The sequence below is a fragment of the Nilaparvata lugens genome, chromosome 12 (assembly GCF_014356525.2).
Source record: "Nilaparvata lugens isolate BPH chromosome 12, ASM1435652v1, whole genome shotgun sequence".
Classification (NCBI taxonomy): domain Eukaryota; kingdom Metazoa; phylum Arthropoda; class Insecta; order Hemiptera; family Delphacidae; genus Nilaparvata; species Nilaparvata lugens.
This window is the reverse complement of record NC_052515.1, coordinates 34774567-34793276: the sequence shown is the minus strand read 5'-3', so window position 1 is coordinate 34793276 and position 18710 is coordinate 34774567. Positions and strand designations below refer to the sequence as shown.

General features: G+C 35.4%; 1 protein-coding gene across 1 annotated transcript in view; it reads left to right on the top strand.

Annotated features, from left to right (window-relative positions):
* The first annotated feature begins 3051 nt into the window (after positions 1–3051).
* Positions 3052–18710, top strand: part of LOC111050490 (cytoskeleton-associated protein 5) — an 81963-nt gene continuing 66304 nt past the window's right edge. The window contains 8 exon segments of the mRNA XM_039438572.1: positions 3052–3133; positions 4165–4358; positions 7255–7461; positions 11139–11437; positions 12959–13106; positions 13224–13351; positions 13789–14018; positions 16120–16314. Of these exon segments, the coding sequence (XP_039294506.1) occupies positions 3074–3133; positions 4165–4358; positions 7255–7461; positions 11139–11437; positions 12959–13106; positions 13224–13351; positions 13789–14018; positions 16120–16314 (1461 nt within the window). The 5' untranslated portion in view covers positions 3052–3073.

Sequence of the window (18710 nt, the reverse complement as noted above, 5' to 3'; positions counted from 1 at the left end):
GTACATTTTGAGATCTGATTAATAATTTGTGATAAACCAGAATAGATAAGTGGTTACCTGTTAATGTGCAGACCATCAATGAGTTGCGCTTGTAAATGGTTAGATTAATTATTTACAATGATAGTTGCCACTAACCCTGACCTTGAAAACATTGACCGAGTTCAGGTAGTCCTGAATGGGAGTTTTGCTTTCTAAATCATTTTAAATTTTGTACAGTTTTGGATACGATTTTTGGTTTATTAATACATGTTTCAGATTAAAACTAAAAAATCTGTGAAAATGCATTATCAAATAGCCTACATGAAATCTATAGTGTAACGTACAATACAATATAATAATTCACTTTTCAAATCTTCCATAAAATTGAGGAGCTTTGAAGCCAAATGATGAATTAATCAATTTTAGATCACCATAGAATAATTTAGGAATTAATCAACTTTACTTTAAAAAAATGAATGCTTTTCTGATTAATTCACTCACTCATCAGTTATTAGCTTCAAATTACTTCGGAATTCACCTAAAACCGAAGGTCCTTTAATTCATATCTCATCATCCATCCCATAGCCCTCACACAAAAACCTCAGGATACTGCAGACAGAGAGGAATACAATATTTAAATTTTTATATCTTATCTCTCCTGCAGACATCATCTCGGATAAAGATTATATATAATAATTATATATTTACAATGAATTATAAACAATGTATTAAAAAGTTATGACTACATTGGGGATCAAAGTTTACTTTTTCAATATACCATAGAGAAACAATAGCGTAAGTAGATATCCCATGGTATAGGGCGTTTATGTCGCAACTTTTACTGTATCTCAAGCCTATAGTCCACGTAGTTCTTTCCCGTGAAGCTTTATGACGCTGGTAGTCTCTCATATTGTGCCGTTCATACACTCTTACCGGTCAAAACAGTAAAAATCGACAATAATCGGCTTGAGATAAAAGTAAAAGCTGCGACATAAACGCCCTATACCATGGGATATCTACTTACACTATTGTTTCTCTATGGTATTATATATATATATATATTATATATATATATATATATATAATATATATATATAATATATATTATATATATATATATATGTGTTGTGTGTGTGTGTGTGTGTGTGTGGTGTGTGTGTATGGGGAGAGAAGAAAATGATCATAAATAACATTATTTACACTGTATGAAGTGCTGTCATAATAATAAAATGAAACAATGTTATGGGAATGTCATGCTTGCCAGTCAAATGGCTCTGTCAAAATGTAAAACAGAAAAAATAGTTATTGTGTTCAAGTACCCTACACAGAATGGTATTATTGAATAAGTAAACATTGATCCCCAATGTAGTCATAACTTTTTAATACATGGGTTTATAATTCATTGTGAATATATAATTATTATAATCAATCTTTTTCCGAGGATGATGTCTGCAGGAGAGATAAGATATAAGTAATTTAAATATTGTATTATTCCCTTTTTGTCTGCAGTAACCTGAGGTTTTGTACGAGGGATGACGTTTTATGGGATGGATATGAGATATGAATTAAAGGACCTTCGGTTTTAGGTGAATTCCGAAGTAATTTGAAGCTAATAACTGATGAGTGAATTGATCAGAAAAGCATTCATTTTTTAGCGTAAAGTTGATTAATTCCTAAATTATATCATGGTGATTCCATTTAAAATAATTTATCATTCGACTTAGCTCCTACTCGAATGAGTAGCTTCAAAGCTCCTCGATGAATATTTTCGTAGAAAATTTCGTTCATAAAATCTTTAACAATTGGTGAAATAATATTTAATATAATTTTCTTTTCAAATATTATAATGATGAATATTTTTCTTAGAAAATAATGGAAATTTCGTTCAGAAACATCTTCAACAATTTAGTTAAATTAATATTAAATATGATTTTTTTTTCAAATATTATATAGATATTTCTGATTCTGGTATGAGAGTGTATTGCCCCTATGGAAGAATCGGGTGTTGCAATGAATTGTAAACAAGAGGAAACTCTAGCATGCAATATTCATGTCAGATCAGTCCGTTCTGAATTTTTTGACAATATTTACTCAAGCCTTCCAGAATCAATGGCCTACTAGCCTCTTAGGCTCAACTAAGAATAGAGTAGTCCCTCGCGATTGTTTCGGGATAATCCAACTGTCTGATTCTGATATAACGTACCTTGATATGTTTTTAAGAATTGATTTGCTGGTTAAAAGATATGTTTCAGATAATATACATTACACAAACTACTTGTTTTTTATCAGCTATTATTGTGATCTTAAGTTTGCCTTTTTCAATCCCCCTATCCGGTAGTCCTTTATGGTTCTTTAAGGATAAACAAACTGTCTGATACAACATACTTTGATATGTTATTAAGAATTAATTTACTGGTTGAAAGATATGTTCAGTTTCAGATAATAGACCAGTTCACCAACTTACTTATGTTTTATCAGCTATTATTGTGATCTTAAGTTTGCCTTTTTCAATCCCCTATTTGTTCGTTTCGTAAGAATCCAATCTATAAGTTTTCTTCATGTTGTGCTACCACATATTTTATGCTGATAAGGGCCGTTCTGGACATAGTCTGTGAGCCTTTCTAAATATCAAAATTCAAAATTTTTAGTTTAGTCATTAGTTTTGAAGTGGAAATTGGACTTTTTGAAGTGAAAGTGAAATCTTAACCTTATTATTTTTTGAAACTTTTATTTGTATAAATTTGGGACTAGACAGTTTTGGGCTATGCCTGTTGTCTTCTCCCAATCATATTATATTTATTATAATTATGATTTGTAATTGCCAATGAATAAATGAATAAGTAAATGAACAGATATCAAGGTGCGGTTAATTTATCAAAAACTTTTCATACAATTAAACCATGTCATGTTTAGTTTTTACCATTTCTAAGTTATGTAAACCATGACAATAAACCACATAAATAAATCGCAGTTTGTCTTGATTTATGAAGTTAAACTTGAAATTAGAATGTCAGTAATAAAGTTACTTTACTTTAACAGTAAGTTATTAATAATTTTTGCTTTATTTTGTTTCAGAAACAAATAAATAACCAACATGGATGAGGAAAATACAGAATACATCAAACTTCCAGTCACAGACAGATGTGTGCATAAGGTATGTGAAGTTGATTAAATTATTATGATTTGTGCAAAATTTCAAGTTAATCAGTTCAGTAGTTCAGCCGTGATGATGCGTCATTCGTGAATTTCCTATCCCCTACGTGTATAAGCCAATTCTTTCCTTTAATACATTATAAATTTCCCAACTCCTCCTGTGAATTGTATGTAAAATGCCCTGGTATTAAGGCCTTAATTGTTGTTATCAATTTAGAACAAGGACTCAAAATAGAGGTAGGTCTAGACCTTAGATCAGTTATAGAATAGACACGGGCCATTGTAAATTCATACTGAAAGACGATGAAGCCAACATCTACTGCCATATCGCCAAATCGTGACGTCAGCATCGGATAGAAAACTTTTCTGTAGAGTTTGTTTACATTGTTTTCCATAGCAGATTGTGTCTATTCCAGCGAAAGCGCAGCGGGAGTTTACCATTTTAATGAATAATAAATTTACATCCTTCTGAAATAGACACAAATATCTTATATTTGAATATATATATATATATATATATATATATATATATATATATATTCTTTGTTTGGACATGATATTAATATATCATGATATTGTAGTTCTTTTAGAATAGTATATTTTCAATTATTGTATTGTATGTGTGACATTTGCTGTATATTGTGACGGAGGTAATGCTTCTGAAGACCTCAGAAGCGGTTACATTAAAACTTATTCTATTCTATTCAATCTGAAAGTTTTCTATCCGATGATGACGTCACGATTTGGCGATATGACAGTAGATGTTGGCTTCAGAAGCTAGACTTCCCAGCGTGTCTATTCTATAACTGGTCTAAGTCTAGACACCAATGTTACTTATAGAGCGACCATATTGAAGCTATTTGACGGCAAATTTCAAAATCGAATCTAAATTCTACAGTAAGCTAGATAGCTTCAATATGACCGTTCTGCAATGCTCATGGAATCGTGTCTTGTTGAACTCTTTCTATTGACCTTGGTTTAGAATAAATCGTTTAATTTATGAAGATTAAAAAATTGTGTTTTTGTTGACAGTTATGGAAGGCGAGAGTTCACGGTTACACAGAAGCGGCCAAGCTGTTTCAACAGATTGACGATGAAAAGTCGCCCGAATGGAACAAGTTTCTTGGATTGGTGAAGAAGTTTGTGATCGACAGTAATGCTGTGGCCCAGGAGAAAGGCCTCGAAGCCGTGCTGGCCTTTGTCGAGAATAGCGCTGTGGCCGGAAAGTGAGTTCATTTTTAATGGTTTTTAGTGCAATTTTTGAAGATTTCAAGTTGTTTTTCGAGACTGTTTCATAGATTTTCATTGGTTTTGCTCATTGGGTAACGCTGTGGCTGGAAAGTGAGTTCATTTATCAAGTTTTCATGTTTTTTGTCGAATTTTAGTATGTTTTTCAAACCTGTTCCATTGATTTTCATTGATTGTAAATAAATATTACATCATCTATTGAAAATGAAATCCAGTTATATCCACCTGCATGTGGATATCCATATCTATCTTGTTCTCATTATCAATAATAGTGTAAATTACTGTCTTTCTCAACCGATGAATCATATTGAGACTATTTTTTTTCTCGAGCCACTCCCGTGTTTCGGATGGACACGTTAACCGTCGTTCCCGGCTGCCTAAAAACAGTCATTAGGTCATGTCAGAGGCCCTGAAATTGAAACAGACTTGAAAACTCTGACACCAGACCTGAGCCAGCCAGGCCACTCTATATTATTATTATTATATAGAGAAACCAGATACAAGCTAGTTTAATTTAAATTCAAAAAATTATCCAACTGAGGAAAACCTATATTGTGGGGTCAAATTTATTGTTGTTTGTGTTTCAAATACATGTGGAATTGTGTGTAATAAGAAAAAGCCACATTTATATCAGAGCACTCGCGTGAGCAAAATAAACTTCAACTTTTCCTGATTTTCAAAGTAAACAATACAGAATTTTGTCGTGATTCTGAAACAAATTCTGAAGAGTCTCGTGATTCTGAACAGATAAAACCTAACTTTCAGCCTAATTGGTCAATCAATATCTGGTTTCCATTCTCATGTCTTCATTTCGTACCTTCCCTCTATGATAGATAGAGGCTCTATCTTCGGATTTATGTTTTTTTTTTCTGTAACAAAGTATAGTCCAGGTCCTGTAGCATTGCCTTTCGGCGGAGGGCCACTAGACTACAATACTACCCGTTCAAAAACATTGGACATTTTTGAAAATGTATCTTTCCATAAGCAACACATGCTCTTTTGTATCTTCTCAAAAGCAACGTGTTACATCCGAAAAGATACACAAGGAGCTTTTTTGGGGTTACGTCCTTTTAGCACAAAACAGCCTAACAGCTGACATTCGTCCAACATAATCTTTCCATTGTTGGTGATACGTTGAATCTCTCTCGTTCATGAAGAATCTCCGTGTGTAGGGAGCTTCCTCCATCAAGGGATCTAGGGTCTCTGAAGCCTGATGTTTTTGTAAAGCCGTGAATATTATTCCGCGAACCATACGTTGCCTATATGCCGTTTCAAAGTCACCGAGGCAAAGTTACGGGACGCCTACTGTACAGTACTAGGCAAGGTATGATTCGCGGGGTAATATTCACGGTTTTCCAAAAACATCAGGCTTCAGAGATCCTAGATCCCTTGATGGAGGAAGCTCCCTTCACACAGATTCTTCATGAATGAGAGAGTTGCAACGTATCACCAACAATGGAAAGAATATGTTGAACAAATGTCAGCTGATAGGCTGTGTTGTGCTAAAAGGACGTAACTCCTTGTGTATCTTTTCGGATGCAACACGTTGTTTTTGAGAAGATACAAAAGAGCATCAGTTGCTTATGGAAAGATACAGTAAAGTTCCTTGTGTATCTTTTCCGATGCACACGTTGTTTTTGATAAGATACAAATGAGCATCTGTTGCTTATGGAAAGATATATTAAAGCTCCTTTTGTATCTTTTCGGATGCACACGTTGTTTTTGAGAAGATACAAAAGAGCATCTGTTGCTTATGGAAAGTGAAACTTTACACTTTTTTGAAACTTATTTTTTATTATCAATTATCATTACAAATTGGATTCACGACAATCTAAGATAGAATGAAGCGTTTTGCAATCCAATTCAAAAATATAACTAACAAACAAATTAATTACATTTGATTTCATATAAGTTTAACCAGACAAACCAGTTGTTAACTTGGTAATCCAGTATCGATATTAATCAATATACAATATTCATATTACTATCGATACATCGATATTGATATATTATTATTGACATTGCGATACAATCAACAAATTGTAACATTACAAAAGATACATTAGAGCTCCTTTGTGTATCTTTTCGGAAGCACACGTTGCTTTTGAGGAGATACAAAATGCATTTGTTGTTTATGGAAAGATACATTTTCAAAAATGTTCGATATTCTTGAACGGGTGGTATTGTAGTCTAGTGGCCCTCCGCCGATAGGCAAGCTACAGGACACAGACAGTAAACTGTGTTATGTGCTAAAAGGACGTAACTCCAAAAAGCTCATTGTGTATCTTTTTGGATGCAACACGTTGCTTTTAAGAAGATACAAAAGAGCATTTGTTGCTTATGGAAAATACATTAAAGCTTCTTATGTATCTTTTTGGATGAAACACGTTGCTTATGAGAAGATACACAAAAGAGCATCTGTTGCTTATAGAAAGATACTTTAAAGCCCCTTTTGTATATTTTCGGATGCAACACGTTGCTTTTTAGAAGATACAAAAGAGCCTCTGTTTCTTATGAAAAGATACATATTCAAAAATGTTTGATATTTTTGAACGGGTAGTATTGTATTCTAGTGGCCCTCCGTCGATAGGCAAAGCTACAGGACCCGGATTGTTCCTTCACTATATCCTCACTTTTTACTGTCTTTCTTGTGTAACGAAGTACTGTCAATGTTGTAGAACCTTTCTATAATGAAATAAAAACACATATATTGTCAAATTCTACAGTTTTATTTGGTCAGCTTGAAAATGTGACCTGTGTGGTCACAAAACCATGGTCCTGTACCGCAATAAAACTGTAGAATTTGACAATATATGTGTGTTTTTATTTCCTAACAAAGTACCTATCTAATCAGCATGTCTGTTGTTCCTGTAGGACTGTGGGCGAGGTGATGTCAGGCATAGTGGCGAAATGCATCGGTGCCCCGAAAGCAAAGACCAAGGAGCTGGCGGCACAGATCACCCTCATGTACATAGAGCAGGAGAAACAGGAGATCGTCATTGAGGAGCTACTCAAGGGCACTGAACACAAGAACCCCAAAGTTGTGTGCGGCTGTATCAACGTTATCACGCAGGCTATCAGGTCAGTTTCCCCGTTTTAAATCATATTTAAAAAATCTGGTGTGGTACACTCACACAACTTTCCTTGCTCATTGATCTATAAGCCTCATTCTTAAACGAGAATAATTTAGGGGAATAACATAATGCCGATTGGCGGCTAAATATTTAAAACTACGATTATACTATTGTTATTGTTTTCAGAGTACATCTTCCTTTGTTTGAATTGTGGAATATGATGATTTTTTGAAAGTTGTAAAAACAGCAATTTTTTCAAGGATGGGGTGGACCCCCTGTTAGTTTCCCAGGGAGGAGACTCATTCCAGCTAATAGAGCTGATAAATAACTATACAAAGTATGAATTTGAAAAAAATCGGTCAAGTCATTTTTGAGAAGAACGTAAAAGAAATTTAACAAATTTCATTCTTCTCAAGAATATTACTGTGCTCCAGCAATTTTCCCAGAAATGAGACCCATGTTCCTAGAGACCCTATCAAATGAGACCCTAGCTACCTAGGGTATAAATTGAAAGAAAATCGTTAGAACCGTTTTTGAGAAAACTGTGAAAAACATGTTTTTTCAGCCATTATCCGCCATTTTGAACTTAATTTTATTGAATTTCTTATTGTCGGATCCTCATGGTATAAGGACCTTAAGTTTAAAATTTCAAGTTAATCGTTAATTAGGAATGGAGTTATCGTGTTCACAGACACACACACACACACAGACCAACTCCCAAAAATCATGTTTTTGGACTCAGGGGACCTTGAAACGTATAGAAAACATGAAATTAGGGTACCTTAATTTTTTTTTGGAAAGCTATACTCTCCTTACCTATGGTAATAGGGCAAGGAAAGTAAAAATCAGATCACATGCCTAATGCCGCATCCACATATTGGCCTATTGAAGGCCAATGACGACCAGCGTCAGTGTGTGGATGGGTGGTTTGCCAATCGAATGTCTAGAAAATCCCAAACATCTCCGTGGAAATGAGGTGATGCACCGTCATGCTGAACAAGATAAACAAGTGCCCTTTTACTTTCAGCATGACGGTGCACCACCTCATTTCCATGTAGAAGTTCGGGGTTTTCTAGACAATTGCTTTAAACTTCGCTGGATTTACCATGCAGGACCAATTGCATGGCCACCTCGCTCACCGGATTTAACATCGCGATGGATTTGTTCCTGTGGGGTTTCATTAAGGATAAAGTTTATGTTTCGCCTCTACCAGACAATCTTAATGTCCTCCGAAATCGGATCACATTTGGATTGCTGCGGTTGCACAAGTTACGCCTGATATGCTGGCACGAGTGTGGCAAGAAATCGATTATCGGTGGGATGTATGTCGCATTACCAACGGCTGTCACATCCAACCAAAATAACACCCACACCTTAAACTTGAAGTGTTTTGTAACAAAATGATACGTTTCTCAATTCTGTAAATAATTTCAATAAACATTTATGTGCTTTCAAAGTTGTAAAATCCTTTTATAATCACTCTGTATTATCATAGAGAAACAATAGCGTAAGTACATATCCCATGGTATAGGGCGTTTATGTCGCAACTTTCACTGTTATCTCAAGCCGATTACTGTCGATTGTTGTCGATTTTTACTGTTTTGACCGGGTAAGAGTGTATGAACGGCACAATATAAGAGACTACCAGCGTCATAAAGCTTCACGGGAAAGAACTACGCGGACTATAGACTTGAGATAACAGTAAAAGCTACGACATAAAAGCCCTATACCATGGGATATCTACTTATGCTAGTGTTTCTCTATGGTATTATTTTCACAGTATTTATATCAAATTTGTCATGATCTGTTTTATTCAGATAAGCTTTTCAAAATGGAAGAATTCATCTCTATTTTCCTAAACCTAATTCCACTCATGTCAAATGTAATATATTTATGTCAAATCTGCCATGATCATGCAAGAGACAGGAAATTTCCGGTTCGAAATTTATTTACTAATTTAACAAACGACACCGATGTGAAAACATCGGTAGAATACTAAGGCAATACTAATTAAAGGTAGATGAAATCCTTGTTTTCTGCATTCCCATCTTGGTTCCCTCTCTCTCCCTCGATACCATTCTTGAGAATGGACATCTAAAGGAACAAACTTTATCATCGTTTCATGTGAAGACATTACAGACAATGTTACTGGAATACAATAACTGTTACTGGATTTTAACTGAATAACGGATAACTGAATGTTACTGGAATTACAGCAATACCTCAACTTTCGCATATTTCATCATACTTCTTTGCTCAATATTTTTGTAAAACTCTGAGTTAATATGATTCACCTTGTTATTTTGACGTGACTACGTCTTATAAATTGGTTTGCCGGGTGACACTTTAAGAAACTGCGTTACGTTCCCACGTTATGCGCTCACAATGAGAGCGAGTGAGAGCGTTCGTTTCGGTTCACGGTCGTCTGGAAAGAGCACGAATAGGAGCAGTGGCGAGCAACGCTGCAGCCGAAGGCATTCACCTGGAGAGAGAGTGAAACGGAGCAGTCAACCTGCGCAGGCGCCGCAAGCAATCTCCTGCGACTGTACCTGCTTAGGTGAATAAGTGAATAGGTTATGTTCACAGAATTAATAATAGCATTATAAGAGTTTTCTCTGGTTATGTTGTAGTAATCACAATGTTGTGGTTCAGTGCGAGATTCTTTGTATAAATTAATGTTTTCAATATAATTCTTTGTATAAATAAATGTTTTAAATTGTTACTATTATTTCATCCTTCTTCCTACTATACGAATGAATATTCACATGAATTATTTTACCACTCAAAGTCGTTGTCACGTAAAACTTTCGCCCGTATACCGACTTTACAGGCAACCATGCAATTTTTTTTTTTAAATATTACTGGTTTCATCATATCTCTTTCCTAAATATTAATGTATAACTCTAGGTTAATATGATTCACCTTGTTATTTTTATATTACTGGTAATTATTTTTTACGCTAGAACGTAAATACCTGTACCACTCTTTAATCTCATCTGGCATACGGACTTGCTATCTATGGAAGTACAACCAAGAGTAACCTTAATAAGATACTATTACAACAAAAAAGAACTCTCAGAATAATAATGAAGTTAAAAAGATTAGACTCAGTAAAACTCGTTTTTCCACAGTTTGGAATCTTAACAATCTATGGGCAATATATTTTTGACGTAGTCATGTACTTTAAAAAATACTCGTCAACAGGATCAAGAAACGAAACACATGGCTACAACACCAGACTTGGAAGGATCGAGGAGAGGCATAGATTGGATATCTTTAAGAAAAAAACACTTTTTATGAGGAGAAAATTTTTCAATATACTTCCTAGAGAGTTGAAAGAAATAGAGGAGGTTGAATATCTACAAAAAAATTAAAGGAATATTTGGTGGGACTATCTCTATACTCTTTGCAGGAGTATGTCAATTTGACTGTAAGATTTTAGAATCTTGTTTTTTATCAGAATTTTTGACTTCTGTATGTGTAAAGGATGATTTTGTGACGATATTAATAATTCTTTTTGTAATTTGACACTGTTCAGATGTATTTTGTGCATTTTGATGAATAAAGACATTTTCAATTCAATTCAATAAGTTGAATTTTGTCTTGTTAAATAAATGAATGAAGGAATCTGAATCTGACTTTCATTGTCTTGACTGTAACCGACTGTCTTCTTCTCCACCGCAGAGAGTTCGGCGTGAAGGTGGTGAACGTGAAGCCGCTGGTGAAGCGAATGCCGGCACTCCTGGAGGACCGCGACAAGGGAGTGCGAGACGAGACCAAGGCCATGGTGGTGGAGATGCATCGCTGGATCGGCGCCGCCCTCGCCCCGCAGTTGACTGCATTGAAACCGGTGCAAATGACCGAGCTGGAGACGGAGTTTGAGAAGGGGCGTGGCCAGCCCAAGGCCACGCCCACAAGATGGCTGCGGTCGCAGCAGGCCCGGCAGGCTAGGGTGGCGGCTGAGGCTGCCGATGAGGACGGAGGTGAATGAATTATTTTACTTAAAAGTTGATTTAATTAGTTTAGTCATTTAGCACATTTGATTTTTTCGGATGATGCCCACATGAGCTTTTTGTTTGTGCGTGGGTAATGGGAAGTGCGAGGTGAATTATGAGATGATCAAACTTCCATGCCTATTCGATGGGATTTGGCGGGATTCGAACTCGCGACCAGGTATTACTAGTAGACTGAAGGGTGCAACGCCTTAGTCAAGTCTATCTGGTCGGCAAATTTTGACATTATGAATGTCACCTGACAACAATGCCTGTCGTGGTACACGTCGGCAGTTAAACCACAAACCAAAACCCACCTCTAGAGTAGAGTACAGTTAAGTAAAGTTGTAGAGTAAAGAATACCTTAGAGTAAATATAGCATAAGAAGATATACCATGTTATACGTCACGTCGTTTATGTTTCAAAATTCAAGCCGATTTTTGTCAACTCAATCCTGTTACTGTCGCCTAGCCTATTATTACTGGTTTGACCCGGTGAGAGTGTAAGCACAGTATGAGAGACTACCAGAGTCACATAGCTTCACAAAAAAGAACTACTAGGACTATTGGCTTGAACAGTGAAATTTGGAACATGAACGCCCGACATCTTCTTATGCTATATTTTCTCTATTGCTCAGGCTCACTGGCTGATGTTGTGTGATTTCTATTTTCTTATTGACTTCATGAAGAGATTCATATTCCTTTGGAAAGTGATAACCACCTATTAGAGAGATATTTATATTCAAATCAAATTTTATTTCTCCATAACAGAAATAATGCAGTAAAATTAATAATACAAAGTTGAGAAAAATAATATCCGTTAGACCAGCTCTACAAATGAGTTTGGTGTGATGGACATAAGACAGCTCTACTCCTTGGAAATAATTTGCAGACTACACAAAAACCCGGAAAGCTTTCAACATAGGAACCACACTCATAACACAAGAAGCCGAAACCTTATTACGAACGTGGCTAGGAAGGCAATATATCAACGAAAATTCAACCACCTAGTACCAAAACTCCACAATTTACTTCCTATACACATCAAGATAATAGAAAACTCAAGAAAAGTTAAATGCGCCGTTAAAAACTGGATCACAGCAACTGGAAGACATAATAAAGAAAACATAATTTCGAACAATATGTGAGCTCACTTACCCAATGTATTTGCACCCCCACTCTAAATTTGATTGTTCTACTACTATACCTGCTCTAGAACATGGGTTTCCCATAGTTGAGTAGGTTAATTTCCGAAAAAAATGTAATTTTTATTTATATTTGTAGTAAATATCATGTATTGTATTTTTGAATATTATGTAGATTTTATTGATTGTTTATTTGTATATTAATGGAAATAAAATTTATTTGTATAATAATAAATTTTAAAATAAATACTTACTCATCACGTAGTATTTGCTTTGTAAATAAAAATAAAATATTAGGCGCTGCCTGAATAACCGACCTATATTACTACAGTTTGTCCTACATTAGTTCCTTTATTTTCTATCTGTAGGAGCAGGTGGCGAGGACGAAGAGGAAGTAGACGGCCAGGAGATCGACCCCTACGAGCTGATGGAGCCGGTCAACATTCTGGCCAAACTGCCCAAAGACTTCTACGATAAAGTGGAGGCCAAGAAGTGGCAGGAGCGCAAGGAAGCCATGTATTCACCAACATATCAGGTGTAATAGTCCCAACCACCTTGGCGATTCTTTCCCGTAAATGGTTTATGTCTCGGATTTTTTCACTGTACACAACATTTTTTATGTGTCCCCAAAAGAAAAAGTCCAGAGGGGTTTAGTCCGGGCTTCTTGGTGGCCAAGCAATTGGGCGAGCTCTCCCTATCCACCTTCCCGGAGAGCGAGTGTCAACTGAAGGAATTGTTCCCTGGCGCCGTCTTAAGGTCAAGCAGGTCTGCCAACTGCAGGGGGGCAAAACTTGGACAGTTGCTGAATCAAACACCACAAACTAGAATAGTGTATATCACTTTTTACAGATTCTATGACACATCAAAACTAGGGAGTTCTTTTCAAACACTCTGTATTCAAATAAAATTTTATTTCGCCATAACAAAAATAATGCAGTAAAAATAATAATACAAAGTTGAGCAAAAAAATAATACATCCTTAAATAAAAACGAGTAACTTTTTAAATCAACTGTGTTGAGAACCTCCCCTAGGTTGCTCTTTTTGACGTATCCTCAGTCTGATTATTCGGATGTTTGGGATGCAATTATAAATTGAATTGAATTGAATCAAAATAACATATTAGGCGCTGCCTGCAAAACCAACCTATATTAATAATACAACTTGTCCTATATTTGTTCCTTTATTTTCTATTTGTAGGAGCAGGTGGCGAGGATGAAGAGGAAGTAGACGGCCAGGAGATCGACCCCTACGAACTGATGGAGCCGGTCAACATTCTGGCCAAACTGCCCAAAGACTTCTACGATAAAGTGGAGGCCAAGAAGTGGCAGGAGCGCAAGGAAGCCATGGAAACACTCGAAAACCTCCTGAAAAGCGCTCCCAAACTGGAGAACGGCGACTATTTCGAACTGGTTAAGGCTCTGAAAAAGGTAGGTTGATACGTTCTCACGATTTTTCCATGCTTATAACATAGAGAAAATTATTATTATTAACGAAAATCCAAAATAGATGCTGTAATTCACCCCGAAGACTTCTGCTACTGCAAATATTGACAACACGGTAAACAGCTAGATGGAAATTCGATGAACGCTACTATTCAAAAATTTTTTGTCAGCCCGGGAATCGAACCCAATACCTCCTAATTGCCGGTCAGAAATGCTTACCCTTACACCAAACTGATAAGCTATGGGGTTATGCTTTGGGGAAACAGCAGCAATTCAAAAAAGGTTCTTATTCAACAAAAAAAAAAAGTTATTAGAATCATTGCTGACCTACAGCAAAGAGATTCCTGTAGAGAGAGTTTCATAAAATTTGGAATAATGACAGTACCTTCATTGTATATTTATTACAATTTGCTACAGGTTAAGAACAAATTGAACAGTTTTTCTCGAAACAGTGATAATCATGAATATAATACCAGAATAAACACTGATCTCCAAACTCCTTACGTAAGACTGTCCAAGACACATAAAAGCCATATGTATCAAAGTTATGTATTATTCAATAAGCTCCCTCTTAGAATAAGAAATTTGCATGTTAAACGCTTTAAGACAGTAATTAATCATTGGCTTGGAAAAAATCCTTTTTATAATATTAAAGAGTTCATGGAATTTGATACTAGTAACCTTATTGTAGCTTGAATACCTATATTATAATTTCTTTTCATGTTTTATTTGATATATGTTTGACTATGTATCTATGTATTATGTTAATTGACGAAGTCTATTACATCTATGTTTGTTTAATGGCCAATAAAGTTTCTTATTCTTATTCTTAATGAATTTATAGGTAATGAAAACACTGGGTTTTTGTCAAAAATATCACTTATTTATTGTAAAATAACAAACATTTTCGACACCATTGGTGTGTTTGTGTTAATGCATTGATTAATACCATTGGTGTCGAAACATGTTTGTTATTTTACAATAATTGATATTTTTGACAATATCCCAGTGTTTTCATTACCTATAAATTCATTAGATTTGATGATTCATTAGATATGAATCGTAACAACAATATAGTAGCAAAGACTTCTAATTCATCTGCCGCCATAACTCATACAAACATAAAAATCCTATGAGTCTCATGAGGTTAACTTAATTGCTCTTGCCGCGGCGGCTTCTACCATGCGTTTCCAAACGCGCGTCTCGAGTCGTCGCTAAGGAATTGCACCTTGAGAAACAATTTTATATTGATGGAAATAAATTAGAAATTGCATTTAATCAAATTTGTTTCCTCATAAGATCGTAGCACTTTCAAGTTTTATGTAACAAATTCTGTTGTCACAATGACAGAGTAAAAAGTAAAATATTTATATTGCTATAAACCTACCAAATTCAACTACTTCTAATTCTCTTTCCATCACCTCATGATACTATATTCTACTTGATTGATTACTTCATTACACTGAACTCTTGATTTGTTTTTATTTGCGCTGTTGTATTTGTTTTATTAATATATTCATACTTAATAATTTGATTGTATGGTGAGAGATGTTGTGGTACGTATTTCTCCATAATTCAAAGAATAAGTCATTGATGTTGTCATTACTGTTTAGTCTTATTCTTTCAAATATTCACACTTCTCTAATACTATATGTATAGGTCTGAGATACACAGGCATTTCACCAGACAAGCAAGTCATCTGAATGACTTTTTGTCAGGTTAAAAAAAACTTCAAGGCCATTATAGAATATTGTCAATTAAGGCATTCATAAGCTGCCTGTTAGTGTGAGAAATATGAATGAAGCCCGTTTTTGAACGCAAATTAAAAAGCTGCTAACAGAGAATGTAGAAGAATTTTTCAATTTGTCTGTGGATGTAATAAATACTTATTTTGAGTAATGATTATGTATGCGTATTAATTGGTTCATCGAATTTTCAGTTAGTTTTATAGCTAGGATTTTATTCTTGATGATACCTAATGCACATTGAAATATATTTATTTGTGAATTAACATATTCTTTTCTACACAATATTTTACTTGTTTTTTCATTCAATTAGTTGAACAAATTGTTTGTGATTTGCACAGTTGATCAGCAAAGACTCCAACGTGGTTGTGGTGGCGATGGCAACCAAGAACCTGGGTGGCCTGGCTTCGGGGCTGAAGAAGCGCTTCTCGCAGTACGCTTCCACCTGCATCCCAGTGCTGCTCGAGAAGTTTAGGGAGAAGAAGGCCAACGTTGTCGCTGCACTGCGAGAGACCATTGATGCTGTCTACCAGGCGGTGAGTGCGATTATTATTCATTCATTTATTCATTTATTTATTCACTCAAATACAGTCCTGTAGCTTTGCCTATCGACGGAGGGCCACTATAGTGATGTGCACGTTATAATGGCAGTGTTTGATTAGCTATGATATTGCTATCCTTGTCTATCATTCAACAAAGCAAATAGATCTATCTCTTTCTCGCTTTGCTCTGTTGCCAGATCGTCTTCTAACAATGTAGAATTAATAGTTAATTGACAAAATATTTCATCTTAATTATAAAAATATATTATATTATTGAAAAATATAATTTATTGCTTAATGAAATAATATAATTGATTATTTTAAACGAGAATGAACAGTTCATATCTATAAACCTGTATCAGCTACCGTCTATAGAAGGCATTGACAAGACAGAGTTTCGGCAACGTTGTTATTCTATCTTTCTTCTCCACTGCAATTATAACGTGGACCTCACTATAGACTACAATACCACCCGTTCGAACATTTTTGAAAAATGTATCTTTCCATAAGCAACAGATGCTCTTTTGTATCTTCTCGAAAGCAACTTGTTGCATCCGATAAGATACTCAAGGAGCTATGTCCTTTTAGCACAACACTGCCTATCAGCTGAAATTCGTTCAACATGCTCTTTCAATTGTTGGTGATACGTTGCAACTCTTTCATTCATGAAGAATGAACGAATCCTGCATCTAGGGATTTAGGGTCTCTAATAGTTATTTGTATATCAAGAGTGAAAAGTACGACTTTTTCTCCCTGTGGGAAAAAGTTTGAAGCCCGAGGCGAAGCCGAGGGCAACAATTTTCCTGAGGGAGAAAAAGTATTTTTCGCTCGTGATGTACACAACATTTTTCCTCCATCTACATTTTTTTAAAGAAACTGCAAATAAAATCATTTTAAAAACTTACGTATTGGTGACAATGTTTCCTAACAACATAACCTAAAATCTAAAATTTAAAAACCGGTCGCTGATTGGCACTGCCGATTGCGCTATCTATTGGCAAAAGTTGTAACAATTATATCAGCTGAGCGGCTACCAAAAATGGCTGACTCCAGATCACGCGTTTCAGATTTGAATTGCAGATCAAAAATATTTGTTGGCTGGTATTTTGAATAGAATAAAATATTTTTAAAATTGTTTAAATTTTTATCGTCTACAAAATAAGAATATAATATCATACAAACATATATTTCATGAGTTGTTCAAATTTCTTGTTGTGGTATTGAATTCAGTTGACTCAATGACAGACACCTCTATTACGCTTTCTCATCTGAGCTTAGACCTTCTAACCTATTACAATGTGAGTTTTTGAATTAGAGATGCTTCCTATGCTATTTAAATGGAGTCACTTTTACTCCCTAGGGAGTTTTTCAGTTTTTTACTACCGAGAGCGAAAAAGTGACACTTTAGTATTAGGTTTCAGGGAGTAAAGTAAGTACTTTAGACAGTAGCTGGAGGAAATAGTTATTTGTGCAACTAGTGCGCAAAGTGACAGTTTGCTGCACCGAAAGAAACGTTTACGTTTCGCCTACGGCTCGGGCGGAATGGTTTGTTGAGTGCAGCAGAGGAACTTTGCGCACGTATTTCACATTAAGTTTTTCCTACAGTTACCATTGAATATGAAAAGTGGGTAATTATTGGTAAAATTGCCTGAAATGCATCAAATGTTTTTCTGTGTAATTTTATTATTGATAAAAACCTTAATTTATTGTCAAATTGAATAAAAATGTTGTCCTTGGTTATAATATATAATACTAATAATTAGCGCGTTGTGCTTGGTTGCACCTCTGCTCACTATAGCAGCCACAGCAGTCACTGTTACCAACTTCATTTTGATTTTGCTGCACTGTTGCTCCATATAACCTACTAAGTATTTTGCGTTGCCATGTTGCAAATCTGGAGTGCAGAAAAATTTTTCCCGCACTAGAGCGGAAAAGTGATTCTTTGCGTTCTGTAATCAGTGCAGCAATGGCCACTTTTCAACGTAACTGTAGGAAAAGTCTATTTTTTTGCAAAGTTGTGAATATTACCCGGCGAACCATACCTTGCCCAAATGCCGTTTCAAAGTCACGGATGCGAAACGACGGGACACGTACTCTATTTATTGTTTGATGCATGGAATATGCTAGAAGAATTATTAGCTTGAGGCCAGGTTTCTTGGACAATTAACACACCTGTCTGATGGACCGTTCAATATGTAGATTTAATAAGTCTAGAACGAGACCATAGATGCTGTGTACCAAGCGGTATGTTGCAATTATTCTCTCAAAGAACTATTGTTCATGTATGGAATATACTAGAAGAATCAGTAATTAGAGGCCCGGTTTCTAGGACACTCATTATATCTGATGGACCGTTAAACCTATAGATCTAATAAGTATCGAACGAGACT